Below are 27,364 nucleotides of genomic sequence, written 5' to 3'. Positions count from 1 at the left end.
GCTCTCCTACTCGGCCCTGTTGTGAGGCCACTTAGCCATCAAATAGTAACAAAGAGGCTTGAACTAGCCTTCTTCTATTTCACCGGAATCTGCCCTAGATGGCAGCCCAAACATAGGAAATATTCTCGTGATTATACCCTTTGTGTTGCTCACTTGGATGTGTAAAATAACCTCACTCATGTGCTTAATATATAGTCTTCTCAAGGGCTTCAACGAATCTCATGAAGGTGGGTTGCAAACTGCCATAAGGTGACCAAAACACTAGGCTAACCTAAACTTTATGACACAAGCCCACTAATTAACTTCAAAAATTAATATCTCTCTTTAGATAACTTAGATTTTGATGATTCTCTATGCGTTGGATTCTTCTTGTCATCCTCCATCATCTCCATCCATCACATGTCCAATAGGATCCATGGTTTTGGCCCAAATATTGATGGGTGAAAAACCCCAAGATTGGGTTTCAAGCCCACAAAGCCACTTGTAGAGGTTCGTCCTCCAAACCCTTTATCCTCAAGGCTTGGAGTACCTCCTAAGCTACAAAAATCAATAAAGATACCAATCTAGTTGATATTACTGGTTTCTAGACTAGATAGGTGAAATCACTATTGTTGAAGGTTGAGGTGGTTTGGCCACTGGAAGCCTTGGTTGGTTCTATTTTGTTCTAGCCCATTTGATCCCACATTCATGCTTAGAATATGGTACGAGGGTGATTGGCTAAAACAAATATTTGGTTCAACCCAATCTATGGTTAGGTGGTACATGGAAGTCCTTGACTTGGTTGGCATTTTCATATGTTAGTATCATTTCTTTTCCTAATGTGGCCTATGATCACTTGTATTGGTTATTATGTTGATCTTATGGTTGATTTTCCATGGTTTCTATTATGGTTATATGCTCGCTATATGCATTGTTCTATGATGTATTCTGCTTATTTCTCTTGTTCATGATTTGATAAGTTATTAATGGTTGATTATTGCATGGCCTAACAAGTGTTGTTGCAGTTATCTTGAGAGGGAATTTAGCCTTATTAGTGTTTCTTAGATGAAGTTCGGAAGTTTATGATCAGATATGCATTCATGATGATTAGCTTTCATGTTTACCATATGTTTAATGAAATGTCTATCAAATATTGGGAATGTATAGGTCAAGATCTCTCTCAAGTTTTTTTATTTATCATTTTTATCATCTTCATTATTATTTTGGAAATTTATAGGCAATTCTGGGCAGTGGTGTGAAGATCATCCCTGAAAAAGTGGCACACAAATTGTAACCAATGGCACAACTTTTACAACTAAATAGTATTTATATAACCTCGTTGATTTATAATTAATTTATTTTAAGATTTAAATCTCCCTTCATATGATATTTTATTTGAAATATAATTAACTTATATTTATTTTTAATTACTCGATTATTTTATAGTGTATTAACTCACTGATTTTAATATATATTTATAAAATTGTCTATTTACGTTAATAATAACTGAATTAACTAATTTAAATAAAAATTAATTAATAATTAAATATTTTGGTCTAACTAGCCATTCCCTGGTCAAATGTAGCTGTTACCTGGATATTCTGCCCGATCTATTTATATTGCATAGCAACATCTGCTCATTCAACTTGTCCTGACGATGAACCACACTGGTTGGTTCGAAACGCGTCGACAAAAATTGTCTCTATGTGATTTTCACTGAAGATTCTTCTCTAAAATGGCACACAACTGGTAGATTCAGTCATAAGTGCATGGAGACAGGCTTATCGGTGTGGTTGTATCCTCCCAGTCACATGCATGATGTATTATGGGTATGGTTGTGGATTCAAGTTGGTTAAAAAAAGTTTCAAATAAGGGATTGATCACCTTAGGTGGTTGTTAGGGTGATTAGAAAATTGTAGTCTTTGAGGGATGAATGTTTTCTTCTGGTTAGTTGGCCCCACTTCCATAATTGGAACTTGGAGTTTAGCTCATATCATAGTGACACACAACTCATGTTTACCCTGGAGAGCTTGTAAAAGTGGGTAAATGTGGGGTGAGGGTGTTACAAATTGGTATCAAAGCTTTCAGGTTCAAACACTTGGACTGGATGGGCTAGATGCATATTATTATGCATGCATACTTGTTTTCTATGTGTTCATCATGCATGCATGTTGATTAATTCTTGTTATAGTCGTGATATTTATGTATGAGTTGATATGATTATGATATTATATTGTGCTAATCTGTATTGATTTGTGTAGATGTGATAGCATCGCTTAAGATACATTGAGGTATGATTTGTATTATGTCTCTATTTGGTTTATCTAACATGGCATGTATGCAAGAGATAGAATATTATAGATGAAGAGAATAATGGTGGAGTACAATTCACGTGACTCCCCTTACAGGCCTAATGTGAGTTCAGTGGAATGGGAAAGGTTAGATGAGCAACAAGGAGAAGAGTATTCTCTTGATCTATCAACTACATTGAGGAGTCTGAGGGCAGAGATCAAAAGTCGCAAAATAGATAATAAGGAGCTGATTGAGGCACAATAAAGTCTTGCCAAAGCTTAGGAAAAATAAGCAGAAGTTAATGTAGTCATCCTTCAGAGTCTTTCAGAGTTGTAGAAGTAGGGACAAATGGGGATTCGTTATGGACAAGAGGAGAAGACTAATGGGGCATATGGCAGCAAGTCTCATACATGACACAGGTTGAATAAAGATGATAGAGTCAGAGGTGGCAGATTTTTTGATACACCTAATAAGATGGGTAGTACTTATGGATTCCATTCTAGTTCTAATTACGAAAGACATCATCGCCATCACTGCAATCATCCTTATAGGAGGAGTGATACGGGGTATTTGATAGAAGAGTTCAAGAAAACCAAGCCTCCTACATTTGATGGAGATATCAAGAGATCAGAAGATTTAGAAGCATGGATTTTTGGGATGAAGAATTTATTCATATTGCATGAGTACTCAAAGTTCATGAAAGCTAAAATAACTACCATCAATCTCAAAGGGAAATCAAACATCTGGTGGGAAGATGTGAAGAATGTCAGAGGCATTACAAAAGAGGAGCTAAAATTGGATGAGTTTGAGAAACTCTTCAAGAAGAAGTACTTGTCTAAAATATATTATGGTGAGAGGGCTAAGGAATTCTATGAGTTGAAGTTCGGTTCTATGATAGAGGATGAGTACATAAGAATATTCATGGATTTGTTGAAGTATGTGCCTTATCTTAAGGACAAGAGAGAAAATATTCAAAGGTTCATCAGTGGGTTTCTAGTAGCATTCAAAGATTAGATTGAGTTTGATGAGCCTCAGTCATTGGAGGAAGCGATTATAAAGCTAAAGAATTGTTATGAGCAGTCAAAGCACAAGTCTAAGCTTAAGCATGACTGGAAAGGGAATGAAAAGACTAAAGGAAAATGGTGTCATAAGTGAGGAAGACCTCTAGATGTAGGTGACAAGGAGAATATAGAACCTTACAATAAGTTCAATGCAATTGGGAGAGGACATGGGTCATAGCCTGAGGAGAAAAATAAGGGCGACAGGTAGAATCCTTTGAGGCATTGGAATTATGGTGGAGATCATTATAGGAGATATTTCCCATCACATTAGGGTGGTAGGACTAAGATTAATAATGCTTAGGAGGCATAGACAGTTGGAGATGTTGATCAGAGTATTCCTCAGATCTATGCAGTGGTGGATGATAGGTAGGTAGATCATCGAACACCCAATATTGAGATGGAAGGGTAGTTGTGTCATCAATTTTTTTCCATTTTGATTGATCCTAGATCTAATTATAGTTATCTCAGTCCTGACCTAGTAGATAAGTGTGGCTTCAATAAAGAAGTGCGTGCAAAATATTGGTTGGTGTAGTTGGTTATAGGGACCAAGTGAAAAGTTCATCACTTGGTGAGATCTTGTGAATTCAAGCTTAATGGTATGCCTACATCAGCACATCTAAATGTGCCTCCTTTGATTTCATATAGTATTACTTTGGGCATGGACTGGTTGTTCGTTCACAAGAGTTTGGATGATGATGGAGAAAGGAAATTCTTGCAGGGAAAGAAAATTTCTACAATAGTAAGAATGGTTATAGGCATGCAAGCTAAGTACAATTGTAGGAAGGGGTGTGTATTGTTTGCAATGCATATTTTCAATGATAAAGGGAAGAATGTTGAGGATGACGAAGTCTTGAAGAGGTATCCTATCTTGCAATTGTTTGAAGAATTATTTCCTATAGAGATTTCAGATTTACTGCCTCATAGGGAAGCAGATTTATTTATTGAGTTGATGCCAGGAGTAGCGTCAACATCAAAGGCACCTTAGAGAATAAGCACTACATAATTGGTGGAATTCAAGTTACAGCTCAAGGAAATGCTTGATAAAGGATATATAATGCCAAGTGCATCACTTTTGGGTGCACTAGTGTTGTTTTTAAGGAATAAGGATGGTACTCTCAGATTGTGCATTAATTACAGGAATTTGAAGAAGGTGACCATCAGGAAGAAGTATCCATTTCCCCATATTGATGACTTGTTTGATCATTTGAAGGGAGCAGTAGTATTCTCAAAGATTGACCTGAGATTAGGATATCATCAGGTGCACATCAAAGAAGAAGACATCTACACGACTGCATTTCATACAAGGTATGGTCACTATGTATTTGTGGTGGTTCCTTTCGGTCTTCTAAATTCTCCAACAACCTTTATGTTTTTGATGAACAATATGTTATGTCCTTACCTAGATAAGTTTGTGATAGTGTTTATTGATAATATATTAGTATATTTCAAGAATCAGTTGTATTCCAAACTCACTAACTGTAGTTTCTTTCACTCTGAGATTGATTACTTGGGACATGTTGCTTCCAAGGAAGGGATAACAGTGGACTCGAAAAATATCAAAGCCATCATGGAGTAGCATACTCCTAGGAATGTGGATAAGGTCAAATAATTAAAAGCACTAGTAGGTTATTATAGGCGGTTCATCGAGAAATTCTCAAACAATGACTATCCTATTACATATTTATAGAGAAAAAGAAATAATTTTGAATGGATTGAGGATTATGCAACTAGTTTTGAGTACTTGAAGCATCTTCGTACAAATTCTCTAGTCTTGAAGATTGTAGATCATGATAAGGAGTTTTTCCTATGTATAGATGCCTGCTAGGAAAGACTGGGTGGAGTCTTGATGCAGGGAGTATAGATAGTATGTTATGAGTCAAGAAATTTAACTGAGCATGAAAAAAACTATGTGACTCACGATCCTAACTTGGAAGCTATTATTCATGCATTAAAGATGTGGAGACATTATATTTTCACCATGATGTTCTTTTTATGAGTGATCAAAGTCGATTGAGGTACTTGTTTCACCAACTTGATCTAAATGTTACGCAAGCTAGATAGTTTTCTACCCTCGGTGAATTTGACTTCGAGATCATATACATCAAACATGAGAATTGGGTTGTAGATGCTCACAGTAGGAGAGTACAGGTGAATCATATTTCTGTTATGAGTTCATATGGGACAAATTTATAGGAGAAAATCTTGCATGCAGGGCAACATGACGTCGGGTAACAACAACTAAAGCAGAGGCTATAGTAGCAGCATGAAGGTGGTAGGGACGACGAGTATCACTTCAGGACATATGGCTTGGTTAGATTCAGGAACAAGATTTACATGACAGATAGTAGTGAGTTGAAGAAGCTTATCTTAAGAGAGTTTCATTTCAATCCATATTTAGGCCACCCAAGGTTCGAGAAGAATTTGGCAATTGTTAAGAAGTTCTACCATTGGCTAAACTTGAAGAAAGAGGTGGTTGTGTTTATTGCTAGGTGTTTGGATTGTTATTAGGTAAAAATTGACAGTAAGCACCCAATTGGCTTATTATAGTGTATTCTGATTCTAGAATGGAAACATGAGGTTGTTTCGATGGACTTCATTATAAGTTTTCTGAGGACATCGAAGCAGCATGATTTCATCCTGGTTATGGTTGATAGGTTAAGCAAGGTAGCTCACTTCATTGCCATTAATTATAAAAATTCAGCTAATGAGGTAGCTCAAATCTTCATCAAGGAGATAGTGAGGTTTCATGGTGTTCCTAGGAAGATCATATTAGATATAGATGTCACGTTCATTTCCAAGTTTTGAAAGGAGTTCTTTGTAGGCTTGTGGACAAAGTTAGCCTTCAGTACAACTTATCATCGAAAACCAGATGTGGAGATAAAAAGGGTTAATAAGATTCTTGAGGATATGTTGATAATGTATGTCATGCATCAGGAGAGGAATTGAGAAGAGTATCTTCCACTGGTGGAGTTTTCGTATAATAGTGGGTATCAATAATCCTTGAATATGAGTCCATTTGAGGCTCTTTATGGGTGGAGTTGTAATAATCCTATCAACTGAGAGTTATCCAGTCAACAAGGTGTTGATTGGACCAGATATGTTGGATGATATGGAGCATGATATGCAAGTTATTAAGAGGAATTTAAAGACAGCACAGGATAGACAAAAGAGTTATACAGATCAACATAGATCATTGAAGGAGTTTCAGGTTGGGGAGCATGCGAACTTCTGTATCAAGCTCAAGAGGAGCTCCTTGAGGATTGGATCATGTGCCAAGTTGGCATCTTGATATTGTGGGCCTTTTGAGATCATTGAGAGGATTGGACAAGTGGCCTACATACTTGAACTATCGTCTACAGTGAAATTCCATGATGTTTTTGATTTTTCATTGCTTAAGAGATATGCCCAGGATGTTCATCATGTGATTGACTGGTTTGTATTGCAAGTGGAACTAGAGGGAGAGTTTCAGCCACAACCTCAGAGCATTTTGCAATGGATAGAACTCATGCTCCAAAAATGAGTAATAGAGAAAGTTAAAGTGTAGTCGAAGCATTTTGGGTCCAATGAAGCTACATGGGAGAAGGTCGCTCAAATCACTAAGGGGAAATTTTAAGGATGGAAATTTATCTTGAATTTTATAAACCTTGGCGAATCTTGTAGTCCATCATATGCAATCTATAAAATGTTTGACAATATTTTTATAAGAATATTCAAATTTCTAATAACTTTATATAGTCTTTATATAAAATTTTGGCGATTTTTAAGGTGAAATAAGTTTACACTATAAAATTTGGGTGACCAATTTTAGAAAAAATGGAAATTAGTGAATCTTTCTTTTCGAATAAAAATTTAAAATTAGCCCACCTGCAAATATTAGACCTTAAAATTTTCCTTTATTGGTACATGTGTTTTGGTTTATGTTATATATATATATATATATATATATATATATATATATATATATATATAGTAAATACTGCAATTATATGTGTTGTAAAGATCCAATAAGAAAGATGTTATAAATATTGCATCAAGTTGTGTTATAAAGCTCTAATAAGTAGTATGATGATCATCATTTTTCAGCAAATTGGTATGTTGTAAATGTTGCAACGAGCTATGTTATAAAGCTCCATGGGAAAGATCTTTTTCTAGTTATAAGCATCATAAAACACCGAGGACAGTTTTTCCCCAAGGGGAAGGGGTTTATAACAACCCTTGGTTGATTTTCCATGTAAATAAAATGCTATCAAGGTCATGGGACATGTATTCCGAGTTGAATGTTGGGAAAACATTATAGTGGGCATCGCTTGTGGTTTATTAATGGATATTAAAATTAGAAAAGGCATTGGAAAAGGAAAGAGGCAAAAATTGACATTTAATTATGAAAATAAAGGAAAATAAGAGAAAGAGAAGGTGAAGAGAAACAAATATGCATGAAAGGGAAATTAGAGGAAAAATGAAGAAAATGATACATCAATAATAAAAAGGCATCAGAGAAACAATGGTTATATTTTTTACTATTTTGGATTCATCACTTGTTCATTCTATCTCTCTCATACACTCTTGCACACTTAGAGAATTCTTGGAACATTCTAACATTTACTTGGATTTGGAGAAAGCAAGCAAAGGACAAGCAAGCTTATTAGTGGGCAGTAGAAGACAAGGTTGGACCAACAACTTTAACAGGGATATTTTGTAAGTAACAAGTTGAATGTGTGATTATTATTTGTTTTTGGATGCATTATACATGCATGGGGTTCCTTGGTTATGTGTTGCCATTAGCATGGATATTTTCCTAGATTGATAGTGGTTTCAACTTTGCCTTGTCATCCCCTCGATAACCATGATGTGGTGGGTTCTCCATTTGGATTTTGCTGTTGGTTCTTAAGTTCCCTATGGCTATGGGTTGGGATAGAATATTTGGAGCGCTAGAACATCTTGGGTCCTTAGAGGCTGTGATTTGATATGGTCCTTTTTTTGGAGCCCTATAATAGCTTGGGTCCCTGGAGGTTGTGGGTTGAGATAGGATTCCGTAGAGCGCTGGACAACTTGGGAAGATACCAATATGATTGGTATTAGTGATTTTGGGACTAGTTAGGTGAAATCACTATGATTTAGGTTTGAGGTAGTTTGTCCTTTGGAAGCCCAGATTAGTTCTATTTTGGTTTAAACCATTTTATCCCACATTCATTCCTCGAATAAGGTGCGGGGGTGATTTGATGAAAGATAGATTTGGTTCATCCCAATCTATGTACGGGTGGTACATGGAAGTCCCTAACTTGGTTATAATTTACATATGTTAATATGATATATTTTCCTAATTTGATCTATGAGCAATTATATTGGTTATTATGTTGATCTTATGGTTGATTTGTCATGGTTTCTATTCTGGTTATTTGATCGTTATATGATCATTATATGCATGGTTCTATGATGTATTCTAGCTATGGATCTTGTTCATGATTTGATGGGTTATCAATGGTTTATAATGCATGGGCTAAGAAGTGTCGTTGCAGCTAGCTTGAGAGGGCATTATAACTTCTTGGTGATTCTAAGATGAAGTTTAAAAGTTTATGATAAGATATGCATTCATGAAATGTAGCTTTCATGTTTACCATATGTTTGACGAAATGCATATCATGTATTAGGCATGTGTAGGTCAAGATATTGTTCAATTTTTTTATTGTTTAGCTTTTTTATCATCTTGATTATGATTGTGATAAGTTATAGGCTGTTTCCTAAAGGCCATCCCCGAAAAAGTGGCACAAAACTAACAACTGATGGCACAAATTTGGTAGATTTTGGTCATAACCGCATGGATATAGGATTATGGGTGTGGTTGTAGCCTCCCAGCTGCATGCACAATGTGTTATGAGTACAGTTGTGGAATCAAGTTGGTGAAAAAGACTTATAACTCAGGGATTGATCACCTGGGGTGGTTATTAGGCTCATGAGTGCTTTGTTATCTCTGAGGGATGGTAGTTTGCTTCCGGTTGTAGGTCCCACTTCCAAAACTAGAACTCGGAGGTTGGGTCATATCATAGTGACATTCAACTCATGTTTACCTTGGAGAGCTTGTAAAAATGGTTAAATGTGGGGTGAGGACTTTACATAATATGTTACATTAGTATATATTTTGAAGGTTTATGATAATATGTTACATAAGTATATATGTTATGATAATATGCTACATATGTATATATATTGGAGGTTTAACACACATCAAAAATATAGGTTTAGTGTATAGAGGGATCAAATCTCTTGAGGGGCAAAAATTTCCTTATGTTTTGCACTCAAAGAAGAGGTTTGCATCTCAAAATATTTGATTCTTTTTGGAGCTTGATATATCTGGGGTTAAGATGGGCCTAGGCTAGTCTTACCCATAGTTGCAACACATTTATCAATAATGGATCCAAGATGCACATTGTCATGTCAAACAAGAGCCTCATAGGTAAAATTGAATGGTTTAGCATAGAGATGGATTAAATTCCGTAAGATGCAAATATTTCCTCAAGTTTTGCACTCAAAGAAGAGGTTCGCAGCTCGAGAGATTTGATCCCTCTCAAGGCTTGATAGATCCGAGGTTAAGATAGATCTAGGTTTCGAGTAGAGATGGATCAAGCTCATAGTTAAAATTGAATGGTTTAATCTTATAAGAGTGTTGAGGATAACATAAATAATGGTGGGAAGTTCATATGATAAGTATATTTGTTTACATCTTATTTATATCATTTTTTATACAAAAACTTCTTAAATTATGGTCCCAAGTAATTAATGATAAATATATTATTTACATGAGCTATTTTCAAGGATTTTATTTTTGGACTAAAAAATCACTACACAAATATCTAAAAGTCATGCATGAATATTGGGACCATATCCATTATGAATATGTGATGTAGTTATATTATCAATACCACATGCCAAAAAATTCACACCCCATGTCACAACCAAAATATTTTATAAATATTTTATTTTAATTTAATTTTATAATAATTTTGCACTGAGAGGTGCTCTCTAGCCATTATGGTATAGATTTTGTAATGTAATGTCTTGTAAATATTTTAACTCTATCAAAATTAAATAAAAAATAAAAATAAAAATAAATTATTAGTTTTATTAATTTCCCTAAATTAGTATGGGTGGTTTTTGAGCTCGAAGTTTATGAGAACCCACATGGTATTCATGTGGAATATAGCCTACTTAAAGGGAGAAATTATTCCACTCTAGATCCATCTTAACTCAAGATCTAGGAATTGAAGAGAAAGTTCAAATATCTTTTCGCTCAAATTTTTATCACAATAAATTTGATTTCTCTCAACCGTTTGTATATTCAAAATTAAATAGTTTCATTAATATATCATTAGTAATAGAAATAAAAATGAATAAGTAATTCTAAATTTAAATTTTCAATACCAATGTTAATATGGTTAATTGCCTTGATAATAAATAGTTATAAATTCGAAAAAATCCATAAAAAAATTACAAAAGAATATAATAATATTACTTTTATTATTTTCAGAGAAACTTAATAATTGTCAATTTAACCATATTTCAAATAAACAAACTTAGTTGTTATTAATTTAAACATATTATATATTGGTATTTACTTATAAGTTATTAATATTCAACTTTAAATAATTTTCCTTAGTTTACATTATTTTTTAAAACATCAACATAATCCAAACACACAAATTAGATTACTGGGTTTAATTATAAATTTTTTAACCTTTAGGTAATTTTCTTTACCTTAGTTTACAATGTTTTTTTAACTGTCATTTTGACATCGGGGATACTCATCCTCAGTTTACATTATTTTTTGTAATGTCACTTTCACATTGGGGATACTCCTGTTGTGGCATATCTAAAATAATGCATTGTATATTAAACAATTAAAAATATACATTAACATAGATGTATTCTAGGGTTTTATTCTAATTACAACATCGTGTTTTTATGATCTTCTCTTTGTAATCTATATGAACACTTCCACAGGTACCAAAGTAGGTTGTCCTTACTAATCTTGAATTCAAAAGCACGAGGGTTCACCATGTGGGAACTTTATTTAAATTTTCAAAAGTTTCATTTTCTTTTTATATAAAAAAAAAATTCAAAGCAAAGATTCAAGGATTTCATTATTCTTTTAATGGATTTTCCTATGATTTATGATTGATTGTGTTGAAAATGGTAACAAGAAATGCTAAAAATTGCATTGCTATAAATAGCATTTCAGGATATTCTCAAACTCTATTGGAAATAGCAAAAAATAGAAATGCTAAAAATAGCATTGCTATAAATAGCATTTCGGGATAGATTCCAATTTTAATTAGTCTCCAAATTAAAATTGAGAATTAAAATTCAAATTTGGTCTGTTGGTTGAAAAATAATTAATTAATTCATCTTAAATTATTTAATGATAAAAATCAAACATGAAGTCTATGTGAAGACATGCAACAGTTATCGCTTTGATTGAGGAAATTATCCCATAATTAAGGAGATAAGGATGGGTTGTATTTGAGTTGTAATTAGTTAGCTTAGTTAACTGAGTTAAGTCGAGTTAAATTAGTTCTAAACAATTTGTGGAACTAATTGTGAGTTCAGCCAGTTAATGCATGCATGCATGCAACTAGTGTTCTCCAGATAACTGAATATTCTCTCATAAATACTCATGCATGTTAGTTCAGAGAAAGACCCAGTTGAGATTAAAGGAAGGGACACTCTACTATCAGTTGGAGGAATTTTCCTATAAAGGAAACTCATCCATGCAAAATGCATTAACTCCTTCAAGATTGCACAGTTATTTCATAGGTGCATGAGGAATAATTACACACAGGGGGCAACTTGAGGACCCAGGAGAAACTGTGCAAGGGAATACGAGGCTTGGAGGATTGAAAGAAGGCATATGTGTTTTTTATTCTATCTATGAGTAGTAGTGAGGGATTGTACTGAGAGCTAGATAGCTTGTGAGCTAAACCTTTGTGTAATCCTGAGATATTTCCACTTGTATGATAATATAGATAGCGAGTTTTTAAGCAAAGGATTTCCCCAAAGTATTCTTCTATGTTTCATGTGTGATTGAATCTTCTTCTCTGTTATATGTGTTCTATTTGATCTTGCTCAAAATCAATTAAGCTTTGGCAAGTTTGATTGTAGAAGTAGATTAAGTATTTTGCTTTAGTACATTGCATAATCAGTTTAATATACGATGAAATTTCTACAAATTGTTGATGCTACATGCTAGTGTGGTGGACAATTAATAAATATACAAGAATGGTATAAGTTTGATGATATGTAGGAGGAAAATATCTAATTGAATCCCTCTTTTTTCTTTAGTGTATTAATCGATGTTGTCCAAGTTTATTTGTATTTTATTAGGTATTATGGATTTGATGCCAGTGGTTTGGTATTGAAAATCTCTATGTATTATGTTATTCTTTATAGTAATTTATTTACATTTTTGGTCTTTATTTACATTTTCACTCTATGAATTATGCTATTTTTTATAATTTGCTATTTACATTTTCACTCATTGGAGAGTGGTTGTGGCTTCATTTATTAATCAATATGGAAAGAAGGGAGTTGTTCAACATTGGATTTAAGCAAGAGAGTTTGGGAAGTAAATATTTGGGTGTAGGGAAAATGAGGTACTTGACATGGGTGATGAGAAAGTACATGGTTTATAAGTTATGAATATTGCAAGGAAAAAACTAGATTTCCCAAATGTCTACTTGAATGTGTATTCAATACAATATGAAGACTAAAAAAATGATACACTCATTGAAAAACTAGAAGAATTAGCACTAAATTTAGTAATGAGATGTCAATTTAAAATCATTGAATACTAAGAAATTTAAGGATCAAAAGCTTGAATTTAATTCTTTTATTGTTAAATTTTGAATTTGTAAATTTAAGGATCAAAAGCTTGAATTTATTTTTTTATTGTTAAATTTTGAATCTGTAAGGTTTTTAATTCTCTAATTTGTAAATAGATTCTAGCACAAAGATTCTACTCAATTTTGTTGATAAAGTAATACACAAGCATAAAAATTTCAAGAATGTGCATGTTCAAAAAAATGCAAGTGTACTACTTTTTCACTAGCTTCAATCTTTGTCGATTTTCCATGTGAAGTTTCTGACATGGCCTAGGAACATTTAATACCCCGACCTATTTTTTATGAGGCAAATACATGTACTTTTGAGTCTTAGGTTGGTGAGCGAGATACTTTTGACTCTTAGGCTAGTGAGTCTGATGATATATTATGTAACCCACATGCAAATGTAGTTGCATTAGATATTGATGTGTTAGTTTTGGCTAAGTGCCTATGGGAGTGATGATGTATATAATGTAAATTTTGTAGATATTTTTATATATTAATAAAATAAGGTTGGTTGTGGTGCCCACTCAATAGAAAGAGTACAAGTGGCAGAAGTCCAGGAAAAGGCAACAATTGGCCTTGCTTGCACCCCAAGACCCATGTGGCTCTAGAATGTTCCACATGGCGAGATAAGGCCATGCAAATAAAAAGAAAGTATTTTTTGTTGTGATTGATTCATTCAACCATTCATGGTTCAACGAGGAGGAAATTGAATCTGGTGATTGAGGAGTTAGGGAAGGTTGGGGTTGGACTCTAGAATTGGCTCGTGTGTGGTTATTTAGTTAACCTTACCAATTTATGCATATAGATTTTATGTGAATCCTAGTGGCTCCAAGGTTGTGTTGGCCCTAATTATGGCTTGGTGCCATGGATTTTTGGTGGGGAACTTCAATCATAGTTGAAGAGTCCCGATTTGGATTGTGACAATGACTAAGCTGCTTATTTCGGTTCAATTGTTCAACACTTAACACTGGAAAGCAATAAAGCTCCTAGAGTTGTAGGCTATGACTATTTTGGAAACTATAAACTATCGTGGAAGGTGGGCACTAATGAGGGAATTGGGCTAGACCACTTGGGTACCAGTTAAGGGAACATGAGCCTGTGGTTAGAGATTGAGGTTGTTGGGGTCAATGTCATGGCTAGGGTTTTGTTGTTTGTTGTATAATTGTTTCGTGGAGTTGTTGCCTAAACTTAGGGGTGAATTGTTGTTGAGCTTATGAACCACATGGTGGCCGACTCGGTGGAACATGGAGGGTCCATAGCCATTTGGCTCCTAATTATCAAATAAGTATTTAGATTCTTGTACATAGTTGTTTATGCATGTTCGACTATGTTTAATAAATGTTCTTATGTTTAAACCCTAGATTCAAGAAAATTTGCAACTTGTTGGTGATGTCAATTATTTTTATTGTGTTATTTAATCACATTGTATGTGATATCTAATGCTTGCACAACATGTAGTACTACATTTCATGATAATTGTAATTGCTTCATAGAAGTTAAAATTTATAACAATGTTAAGCATGTACGCTTCAGGAAATTAATGGTGTTTGCAGTATTGGTTAAGCAGTGTTTCCTAGATTAGGGCCAGGGACATCATAGAGTGGTATGAGAACTTGATTTCAACACAAGGTTTGAATTAGTTCAATTTGGCATAGATTGGAAAGATTAGAGGTTGTTTATCAATAGTTTTACAAACTTCAACGGATAAGAATTAGGAAAATTCACATAAAGAACGATGTACAAGTGCCAAGAAACGTTTGAAGATGATCAATTTTGTTTAATTATAAGATAATATTAGAAGAAATAAATTAATTTTGACATCAAAGAGCCAAAATTCATGTGTAAAGCATTGCCACCATTAAAAAGGGATTTAATGATTTTGTTTAAAAGTTAATTTTAACATATATATGCAACCATTATAAAAGTGTATAGGACTTGAAATTTGTTCTTTTTTTTTTACATATTCAACAATTAAAAAAAAACTAATGTTTATTCCATAAATGTAATTGTTATACCTTTCGTCGATGGCATATCTATATCAAAATTATATATGGAAGTAATTAGGCCGATAGGCCTTCTTTTGAATTATTTGATTGTCTACACTTTCAATGTCCATCTAACATCCGTGCACAGATTTTTAGGCCACCTTTCCACTCTTCACTTGACATATGTGTGCACCATTTTCTGGATTTTCAGGAGAGTTTGCTTGAATTTTTAGTGAAATTTATTACACTAAACATGGAGGACGACAAGAATTGTTGCGAGAAGAGTTCAGAAATTTTGTAGCTTGGCACCCTGACCACCTCTTCCAGCTTCCAATTTTACTCTAACTTCTGATTGTACTCCAATTTCAAGCATTCTGAATAGGTCTCTCCATATAAGATCTGACTCTGTAATTCTTCAAAGAAGAGGAGCAACAACGCCTACCAAAGGCTCCTGGTTTATGAGCTCATGGAAAACTATATTTTACAGTGGACTGCTAAAGCCCTTTAGGTAGATGTAATGCGAATCTCTGTTGCATACAATTTTCTCAATGAATCTCATTTTTAGGTTTTGTGTTCAATATAAATATAGCAAATATAGTGGAGCACTAAAGCCCTTTCAGTAGATGTAATGTGAATCTCTGTTGAATACAAATTTTTCAGTGAATCTTATATTTTTTAGGTTCTGTTGAATGCACTCTCTATAGCCCATGAATAGAAATGAGAATGGTAGTTTGTCTAAGGTTTTATACTAATTTCTTCACCCTCCTACAATTTTCCTCGTCACCGCACTGTTCATGACCTGATCCGAAGCACTTTGTCTTTGGGAGTTCTTGGTAGTGAACTGGTGAATAGGCTCCAGAAAGCCACTCTCCACTTTGGGCCGCAAACAATGCTCAGAATTAGGGCTTTTGCTTTCTGGCAATTAGTATAAGGGAAAAATATGTTCAGTTTTATCCCATCCTCACCCCCCTTATGACCAGCCACTTTTAATAGTATATGACGGGAGACTGTAGGCCGAGGACAAGGAGGAAAAGCTGGAAACATAAAGCCAGGAGGATTTTAGTGAGAAATTTGAAAGGTTTAGAAGAAGACTCATTCACCTCGGAATTACATTTTAGTGCCTGCTAAATCTTAATTATCTGCTGCAAATGGATGGAACAACACACCTTTCATTCCCAAGGTAAAATTCTATGAATTTCCAGCATTAGATTTCAAATTTCAAGCTGGGAATTGCATCCTGAAACTTGAATTTGGGGTTTTGTGGAGGGTTTTAGCATTAATTTATGCATTTCACCCCTCCTTTGCCATGAATTCTAAGCGTTTGTAGGAAATTGTGGATGAAAATTCTCTTCCTGAGTGAAATTAAGGGTTTGGCCCATCTTGTTAGTTTTTGAATTTTATTTACACTATACACCCTAACCCTAAACCTATTTATAAACTCTTTCACGTTTTCACTTTCAAAAGACTGGAAAATGAAACCCTTAAAACACTTATTCAGATTTACGCAATGATAAATTTTGAAACCATGAACGTATGAACGCCTGCTCAAAATTTAGGGAAAGTTTCTTGTAGGATGAGTTAGGGTTTCATATGAGGGAGTAGGAATATCGATCTTAGCTATGGTCCTTATCCACATTCACACATTGCCTCAACTCTTAAGATAGTGGCAATGGCGGTGATACTGGCTCACCCAACGTCGTTGCAGTATTGGGAAGAGCATAACCATGTCATGCCAGTCAGGCCGCATTTGAAGCCAATTAATGCCAACCAGATGAAGCTTCGACACAACAATGGCATCTACGCATTGCTCACAACTGTTCTTCCTAAGCAGTCCACAACATCAATTTATGCATTGCTCACAACTGTTCTTCCTAAGCAATCCACAACATCAATTTATTTAGAAAGAGTAGATACCAACAACATACAGGTAGACTCCAACACCTACAACGCTCATACACTTTTGCAGATCTGTGCTCACACTAAATCCTTGTCAGGACTCAGGAAAACTCATGCTCTCATAATTAAGAATGGGATTGAAAATATTTTGTCATTTGCAGTTAAAATTTTACGTTTATATTGCAAATGTGGGAGCGTGGGGGAATCCCGTTTGGTTTTCGATAGAATGTCGAATAGAGATTTGTTTTCATGGACGAGTATGATGGGAGGTTGCATTAGCCAATGGTTGTTTGAGGAATTTATTGAATTGCTTTATGAAATGCTGAGCGCAGGGATGGAACCCAACAATTTTGTTTTCCCCAGTGTTCTGAAGGCATGTGTTGCCCTGAATGATCTGCAACACTATCTGGAGATTCATGGCTATGTAATTAGAAATGGGTTTGATTCGGATGTTGTTGTGGCTAATGCCCTTATAGATATTTATGGAAAGTGCGGAAGGTTTAAGGATGCACGCCAAGTGTTTGACAAAATTTCTCAACGAGATGTCATCTCATGGAATACTATGATTTCATGTTATATGCAGAATGGGCATGTAGACGAGGCCCGAGGCCTTCTTGAGCAGATGCAGATGGCAGGCATTAAGCCTGATGTGATCTCGTGGAATGCTATAATCGGGGGTTGTGCTCAGAATAGCCATGATTATGAAGCATTGGTGCTCTTTTGGCAAATGCAGCTGACAGGTAGGAAGCCAAACTCGGGCACAATTGCAGTGTTCTTACTGCATGCAGCAACTTAGCAGCTTTGAAAAAGGCAAACAGATCCATCGTTACATTATTAGAAGTGGGATTGGTTTAGATGTGTTAATGGGAAGTGCTCTTGTTGACATGTATGCTAAATGTTATAGCGTTAATGATGCTCGCCGAGTTTTTCACAGAATGTCTGAGAGAAATGAAGTTTTATGGAATGCAATGATTGCGGGATATGCTCAGAATGGACATGTAGAGGAGGGTTGCTCCTCTTTCGCCAAATGCAATTGGATGGCCTGGAGCCGAATGTCATCACATGGAATGGAATGATTGCAGGGTGTACACAAAATGGTTATGATGATGCTGCATTGGAGCTCTTTTGTCAAATGCTACTTGTAGGTGTAAAACCCGACTCCTTTACCTCTGGGAGTGTCTTGACATCCTATGCCAGCTTAATATCTCTGGAAAGAGGCAAAGAGATACATTCATGCATAATAAAAATTGGGTTCCAGTCCGATGTTTTTGTTGGGAGTGCTTCTACTTCCAGTTCTAGAACTGAAATACTTACTGGAATAAGGTAAGGCATGACTAGAATATTTGGATAGCCTAAAACCTTGAGAGAGAAAAAGGAAGCATATTTTCGTCGCCGATTTTGACTCCACTACTTGTCTTAATACATTTCGAAGAACAAGGCACCTCTCTGATGCTAGCCTAAGCCGACAATACCCACAAATATGAATAAAATTGCATGTCACTGGTCCCAGGCCTTAATCACCTGATCCATGGTAAAAGCCTTCTCAAATAAAGGCTTAAGGCTTCTTAATTTAGTTATTATGCTATAATAGCATAATCCCTTTATTTACTCAGAATATGCAAAAGCTTAAATTATCACATGGAACTGAAAGGAAATAAAAATGTCGTTCTATAAACTTCTCAATTCCCAAATTTGAATTAACCCGCGCACATGTTCACGCGTGATTACCGTCTGATCAGTCCCACAACGAACGGTCCAGATTGCTGGATCTCAACAAGGGTTTAACCCTGTTAAATAAACGCTCATCGCGTTTGATTTCCCACAAGTATTATCGCATTAATTCACCAGTGTTGAACTTACCTTTCAATCCGACGGTTTTTGGTTCACCTGATCAACAAAACTAATCGAAGATCCTCCACCATTGATCAAAGCACACTTGATCCAATGGTTAACAATGATATCAGATGAAGAACTTGCACGATATTTACCCTCGTGATAAAGTGGTTTTCTCTCTCCACCCAAGTGCTATGTGGCAGTTGATTAATGGAATTGCTTAGAATTCCAAAAGACCTCTTACCACTTTTTCTTTACCTAATAGATAGCTTCCTGCTTACGGAAACCACTCTTCTCTTCTGCCAGCACTTGGGTTTAATCTTTGTCGTTCATTTATTTTACTTTATGCAATGCGACTTAATCTTGATCGCCCATCTCCTTCAACCTCGTTCATTGATCTCATAGATGCAAAGGCTCCTGTGAATCATCACTTCATTTCTTCGACCTTTCCTTTACTTCGTTTTTAGGTCATTTCTTAGTGTTTTCTATGGCTTTGGGTTTACTTCAAGATTTCAGTATTTAGTTGTCCAGCAACACAAATCCCTCTTGATTTAACTCTGCATGCACTTAACATAGTCACTCCTGAATCTCAACTATGGTCCTTCGAATGGATTCAAGCGATCCAATACGATCCTTCATATCACTTCTTCTTTGTGTTCTACTGAAACTCCACCTTCATACATATACTATGCAGAAACTATAGTTTTCACACACAATTCATAGCTCCATTAATCGATACACACCACACAATTCAGAATCAAATTATCTGTATTGATAAATAAATATTTACACATGAGTCTCTCTCTCTCTCTAGCCTGATATTCTAATCAGTGGCCTCTGTTTTCCTACCTGCCCATAAGCTTACAGTCAAACCCTCTAACTAAGTAACTAGCTAACCCCTTTCTATGCCTTTTAGGCTTACATTTATACAAAAGGATTCTATAACCAATTCTTCGCTTATATCCATAAACTTCTGAACAAAATCTTAAAAACTCATCTTTATCCCTAAGGATCCTCTTTAATCCACAAATCATGAAGCAAATCTTACTCTAAGATTTACAATTGATTCCGAACCTTTCAACTATCCTAAATCTCTCATGTTCTCCAACATTTGAGAACATTTACAAATATGCCTCACAATACTTAATTAATTCCCATTCTCATTAAAATCACTCAAAATCCTAAGTAATTACATTAATTTTAACACTTAGGAAACCAACTTCCTTAAAACACAAGACCCACGTATGTCTACTAAAGTACAATTATTCTTCTGAGTTGAATGCTCCTACATCAAACTCCCAAAGTAGAAAACATTCATGATCTCCTAATCATGTGTCTTCATATGTTGATAGAAAACCTCTAGGGTACCAAACTTTAGTTTGTAGTTGTTTGAATGCTCTGCACCTTTGCTATTGTTGTATGTCTATTGTCTTCTGTTTCATCTTCCTCTCCTTGTCAATCAGGTTCAAGTTCTGATTGATCATCCTTCTTGCTGTCATTTCCCTCATCCTAGACTATTTCATCATCAACTACCATAATTCTTGAATCTCCATCTTCATCACATCCTTGAGTTGGTCCATACTATGCCACTTACTTTTACCTCTTTCTCTTTGTTTCGGGTTGTTTCTGTTGTTCACTAACTCTTCAAACTATTGTTCTTCTTTTTGAAGTTGTCGAATTCTTACTACCGCCCTTTCATCCTTACCCTCTTTCATGATTATCTCTTTCTGCATTGAATCCTGACTTTCCAACATTCTTTCTAGCAATTGAACATCTCTGTTCCATGGATTAAATACTTCCACAAAATATTCCTCTTTCATTTTTATTTGGCTGCTCATCTGTGCCAAATTTTCTCCAGCATCTGCAACTAAACATGCACTCACAAAACAATTACTAAAATAAAAAAACATAAGGCCTCAGTTCCTCTTTTTCCTTTGGCAAAACTTCACTACGCTGCTCTAATTTCTTCTCTTCTATCAGCACATCAGTATGTTGATTCAACCTCTTTAAAGAATTCTCTCAAGAATTCTCTAAAGTACTCTCAAGACTATCAGTTAGTCTCCCCTCCACATCATCTGCTCTAATGATATATTTTTGCTCTTGTCCACTGTAGTGAATTCCTTCCTCTGAAATCACACTGTCATACTCTGAATTTCCTAGCAAATTCTCCAGAAATTCAAATTCTCTGTGACATTTCATAAGTACTTCATCATTACTTATGACTCCTACATTTATACTTAAATTATCAATTTGAAAATTACAGAGTTCAACAATATCAACCGTTGCTTCACACATCAATTCTTCAGACTAAATTTTAACTCCTTATTTCACAAGAAATTGTTCTCGTATTATATTAGCTTCAAACATCAATGCTTTACTAAAGTCTTTCTATTGTTCCAAGTCCTCTACATGACTCAAAAATATTTTGATGGTCTGCTCTTCAGCCTCTTCAAGCCCTCCACTTGGTTGCTTGATATCCTTCTCCACTTCTTTTAGAACATAATTTAGATTCTACGTATCTTCTTCCTCCTTTATGAAAATATCACCAAATTGTCCTTTTTTACTTTTTTCACCTGCAATCATACACAAATCATCAGATTTAAAATCATGTTACCTTTTGGTCTCACCTGAAGTTTCAGTCTTTAAGTCCTCATCTTCACCTATAACTTCACCCTCTTCTAGCTCACAAATGGACACTTCCATTTCCAACTCAGCTTCTCTAAGTTCTTCCATCAACCACTTCACTTGCTTCTGTTGTAGCCTTCTCTATAACTTAGACCACTTCACTGGATTTTTCTTTAATACCGAACCTAGTCTTTGGTTTTCCTCAAGTATCGTCCTTAATACATTGAGTTGTTTTTTCATCTAAGCAATCTCTTTGTCAATTTCCCCTTGAATCATTCTCTTGCCATTTGCCTTGGAATTTTCTTCCTTCACTTGGTGGCTTTTCTCTAAACCTTTTCTATGACTATCAATAGTCATATTTTCCTCCATCTCTACGAGTTCCCCACTCACTCACTATGACATACAAAAGTCTCTACAACAACAAGTCCTCCTTGCTGCACGATACCTCACGAAGCTTCTCTGCTTTGAGCTCAGTCTTTTGGCATCTATCTGGCTCTCTCCTCTGAAACCATATGAGCACTCCAGGCTCTAGACTTCAACTCATCTACACTTTTTAGAACACAACTGTCCTCTTGTATTTCAAACACAAATGAAATACTAGGTTCTGCCACTCTCTCTCAAAAACCTTTACTGGCTTCCCTCATCACTGCTCTTCATGTTGTGATCTTCTTTCTGAGATGCTTCATTAATTACTGTTACCTGCATATCAATGATAATTAAACCAAAGATCATTTCCAGCTTTCAAAAGCTTACTGTTCAACTTCCTTCTAAGAACACTCTTGTCCTTTTTGTCCAACCTTCAGTTGGATTCTTCAGGTTCACTTCCACCTGTTTATCTAGTCTTTCATTCACTTTGTTCTTTAGAACATATACAACTTTCCTTGTCTGTCTGCTTCTATCAATCTTTACTCTATCTTTAAACTGAGAAACTCAAACCAAAGTTAAATAAAACAATACCTACATGATTTCACAAGAAGTTTCCATCCACTATTCATATTTGAGTAAATCTCCATTTTCCTCACGAAAAAAAACATCACTGTGTTTTCTTTATGCTTTTGCAATCTCTTCTTAATAATTTCACTTACTCTCATCTTATGTCATGCCTTCTACTTATCAGATTCAAATAACCTGATCTTTCCTTTCCTTCATATACATTTTTAAACCATAACACAGATTTTTTTTATTTTTTTTCTAATATCAATTGTTTCAACCACAATTCTACTCTGATACCAAAATGATGCTAGCCTAAGTTGACAATACCCACAAATATGCAATAAAATTGCATGTCACTGGTCCTAGGCCTTAATCACCTGATCCATGGTGAAAACCTTCACAAATAAAGGCTTAAGGCTTCTTAATTTAGTTATTATGCTATAATACCATAATTCCTTTATTTACCTGGAATATGCAAAATTTCAATTATCACGCAGAACTGAAAGGAAATAACACTGTCATTCTATAAACTTCTCGGGTCCAAACTTTGAATTAACCCGCGCGCATGATCATGCACGATTACCGTCTAATTAGTGCCGCAACGAATGGTCCAGGTTGTCGGATCTCAATGAGGGTTTAAGTTCACTGAATAAATGCTCATCGCATCCGATTTTCCACAAATATTATTGAATTAATTCGCCACCATTGAACTTACCTTTCAATCCGACAGTTGTTGGTTCACCTAATCAACAAAACAAATTGGTGATCCTCCACCGTTGTTCAAAGCACACTTGATCCAACGGTTGACAGCGATATCGAACGAAGATCTTGTGTGATATTTACCCACCAGATAAAGAGGTTTTCTCTCTCAACTCGAGTGCTACGTGTCTGTTGATTAATGGAATTGCATAGAATTCTAAAATACCGATTACCACTTTTTCTTCACCCGATAAACAACTTCCTACTTACGGAAACCACTCTTCTCTTCTGCTAGCACTTGGGTTTCATCTCCCCTGTTCATTTATTCTACTTTATGTTGCGTGACTTAATCTTGATCGCCCATCTCCTTCAACCTTGTTCATTGATCTCATAGATCCAACGACTCCTGTGCAACGCCACTTCATTTCTTCAAACTTTCCTTTACTTTGTTTTTATGTCATTTCTTAGTGTTTTCTGTGGTTTCGGGTTTACTTCACGGTTTCAGTATTTAGTTGTCCTGCAACACAACTCCCTCTTGATTTAACTCTGCATGCTCTTAACACAGTCACTCCTAAATCTCGGTTGTGATCCTTCGAATGGATTCAAGAGATCCAATACGATCCTTCATATCACTTCTTCTTTGTGTTCTTCTCGAACTCCACCTGCATACATATACTATGCAGAAACTCTAGTTTTCACACACAACTCATAACTCTATTAATCAATACACACCACACAAATCAGAATCAAATTCTCTGTATTGATAAATAAATATTTACATGGGAGTCTCTCTCTCTCTTGCCTAATATTCTAATCAGTGGCCTTTTTTTTTCCTACCTGCCCGTAGGCTTACAGTCAAACCCTCTAACTATGTAACTAGCTAACCCCTTTCTATGCCTTTTAGGCTTACATTTATACAAAATGATTCTATATCCAATTCCTGGTTTAGATCCATAAACTTCTCAACAAAATCCTCAAATCTCATCTTTATCCCTAAGGATCCTCTTTAATCCACAAATCATGAAACCAACTCCTAATCTAAGATTTACAACTAATTCCCAACCTTTCAACTATCCTGAATCTCTCCTGTTCTCCAACATTCAAGAACATTTACAAATACGCCTCACAATACTTAATTAATTCCTATTCTCATTAAAATCACTCAAAATCCTAAGTAATTACATTAATTTTAACACTTAGGAAGCCAACATCCTTAAAACACAAGACCCCCCTATGTCTACTAAAATACAATTATTCTTCTGAGCTAAATGCTCCTGCATCACTCTCCCAAGAACCAACCTCTATCTTTCTTCCAACTTTATCATTAATATCCCAATAAGCCAATTGCTCACAACCACTGAGTTCCCAATTCAGTAAGAATGTTGACAAGTTGGAAAATGGATTTCAATAATGATGAATTCCAATGGTAGCTAAACGGATTGTATGGCCATTATTCAAAATGATGGGAGTCACGCGAACATGGTCTACAAAATGATCAGCTTGGGATGTATCCCAAACTATAGCCAATGTGTTCTCTAGACAACGAACAACATAATCAATAAGTTAGTGCAAGATGAGAATGTAGTTGGAAGGATTGTTTCATTTGTTAAAATACTTAACCGTCACATCTTAAAAAAAGTTTTCTTCACAAATAATTTAAGAATATACAACAATAGTGCTTCTCAAATCAGAACATACTAGGTTCATCAGCGATTACTGTGATCAATGATGGAATGCTACAGACAATAGGAAATTCAACTTTTGCAATAGCTGGTGATGGATGATCCTCTCCAATTAAGTTACCACATTTAAATGTAAGTGTCTATCCAAGAAAATGAAAACAACAAAGGCATTTTAGATATGTAGCTTATGTCAATCTCATTATTCTGGAATTATTGTCAAGGTCCTGAACAAAATTTCTACTCAAGCATAAACAATAAACATGAAGGACAATGTGGGTTGTATTGTAAAACCTACAAAATTCCCCAAAGAATGGGATGAAATCTAATGTAGTCTCCCTCTTCCTTCTATTAAGTGAGTAATAACAATGCTCTCTTTCACCTGGGCTTTTCCATCATAAGCGATTACACTAGAAGACTCAAAAAATTTTATGGGAATCTTTAGGCCGTGATTTTTCAGTTGAAACAACCTACTATGTGTAGCCTTCCTCACTTTGGACATCAAGTGGAAATCACCATCATAAGGTTTGATCTCAATTTGTGGTTCTGTTCTTTTTAATCTGTCTTAGTTTATCTGAATCTGCCTCCAAAGTGAGCAAACTAAAGTATTAATTTTCTGTGGGAAGTAACTGGACGTATTATTGTTATATTATTGCAGCCCCTATTCTAAAATTGATTTATCTTTGTACTATTAAATCATATTGGTATCTAACTATTTGCCAACATTGAGTTGCAACCTTTTCGTCTTGTATTGTATCATTTTGTGGTTTGCGGTTTCCATCTTGCAATACTGGAAACATACATGGGACATGAACTTGTTGCAGTCTATCGGTATTTTCGAAGCTCTTTAGTTGAAATTCCATTCTCTATTACAAGAGACAATTTGATTAAAATATTTGACAAGGTATTCGTCATTTTTTCTATGAAGTAAATCTGATTACAATGAATATAATTTCTATCTAGTATGGATCTTCATGTAGGTGTTCAAGAGCTAAAGTAGGTAGTGCTATGTTCATTTAGTGTATTATATTTTTAGTCTCTTGAAGATTATTGTTACTATTTAACTTGCAAGAACAACAGTTTGTTGCATGAATCAGAGATGATGGATCTTTCTCCCTATCAAACATTTTATTACTGTACATCAGGTTTACAAATTCTTGATTGTCTTGCATTGACCATTTTATTATTATTAGAGCCAATTCTGCGCATGCCCATCGATAACTTATGAAAATTTCCAATTTTAATTTGGGCTTTATTCTTCCATAGTGTATTATGCTAAGAGTATTTTGCTTGCTCAGTTCTTTCATCTATTGAGGATTTAGTTTGATTTGTGTTTCTACAGAATCATCAACATTATTCTCAGTTGCTTCCTAAGCAAACCCCTACAAATGGTGCTGGTGGGAGAGGGAGAGGGAGAGGTGATGGGAGGCTTTCCCTTAAGGATCAGAAATAAGGGGCAACCATATCAAAGAGAAAACAATTGAATATTTTAAAGGTTAACAAGGCTTTTCGAATTCGTTTCGTTTGCCTTGATGTGATTCTCTTTACACACAGAAGGTATGCTCTGTTTCATTCTTTCAGCTTTTCAAGCCAGTTTTTGACATTGTGTTTGGTGTTTTCCTAGTTCACAGATACGTCTTTACTTATAAATTTCAACAATTTTAAATTGCGAGCCTCAAGACATTTGATGAAGTTTGTTCCTCTGTAATAAATGAATTTTTAGAGCTTAGAAAACCTGAACTCATTTAAGAGATGGGGATTGGTTTGGATACATTGGTCAATGGCTCAACTTTTAGTGGACTTGTGGTTCTTCAGATTGTGTCAATTCTAATATTCACAGTTCATAATATAATTCTTGTGTTGTGGTTTTCTTCCTTGGAACAAGTCTCAAATCAGAGCAGAGATTTACCAAGGGTTTGGATTGTTGTCATGGTTTTTGCACTAGGCTTTCTTACATGAAGATATAAGGTGAAGAAGAAAATGGCGAAGCCCAAGTCTGAAGAAGATGAATTTCTAATGCCTTATCTTCTTGCCTGGACAAAATACTATATGGGAGGTCATGGTACCACTTATTGGGTGTGAACTTCTTGTTGGTGACTGAGGTCAGAAGCAAGGACCGTTAACTTCCTTGTTGGGTGTGAACTTCTTGTGGGTGGTTGAGAATAGAAGCAAGGATCATTAACTTCCTTTCTAGGCAGTGTGGATACCTGATTCGGCTATGTACATTACCAGTAGGGGTTTTATACCATCCGAGAGTTGCATCTACAACATGGAGGTGTGGGAACTGAAGGGAAAGACAGTCATTCTCATTTCTGGGCATTACCTCCTCTTGGTAACTTGATATTCATCCTTGTATCAACCATACAGTCAATATAAAGACCATATACATGTTGTAAAAACCAATATTGCTGAAAACACTCATTATCTACATTTCTATGCAGTTGTTCAAGCATTTATGATAGTGTGGTATTCATTCTCTATTTGTATATCTCTAATTTTATTTT

General features: G+C 35.2%; 1 protein-coding gene across 1 annotated transcript; it reads left to right on the top strand.

Moving 5' to 3' along the window:
• The first annotated feature begins 16,864 nt into the window (after positions 1–16,864).
• LOC149183023 (pentatricopeptide repeat-containing protein At4g25270, chloroplastic-like) lies at positions 16,865–17,887 on the top strand. The gene has a single exon (XM_089414782.1). The coding sequence runs from the start codon at positions 16,865–16,867 to the stop codon at positions 17,885–17,887; it is 1,023 nt and encodes a 340-aa protein (XP_089270908.1).
• The last annotated feature ends 9,477 nt before the right edge of the window (positions 17,888–27,364 follow it).

The sequence above is a fragment of the Pinus tabuliformis genome, chromosome 3_2, assembly GCF_031772625.1.
Source record: "Pinus tabuliformis cultivar Carrire ecotype Pingquan chromosome 3_2, CPIR1, whole genome shotgun sequence".
In the NCBI taxonomy this organism is placed as follows: Eukaryota; Viridiplantae; Streptophyta; class Pinopsida; order Pinales; family Pinaceae; genus Pinus; species Pinus tabuliformis.
This window is presented reverse-complemented; position numbering and strand designations above follow the sequence as displayed.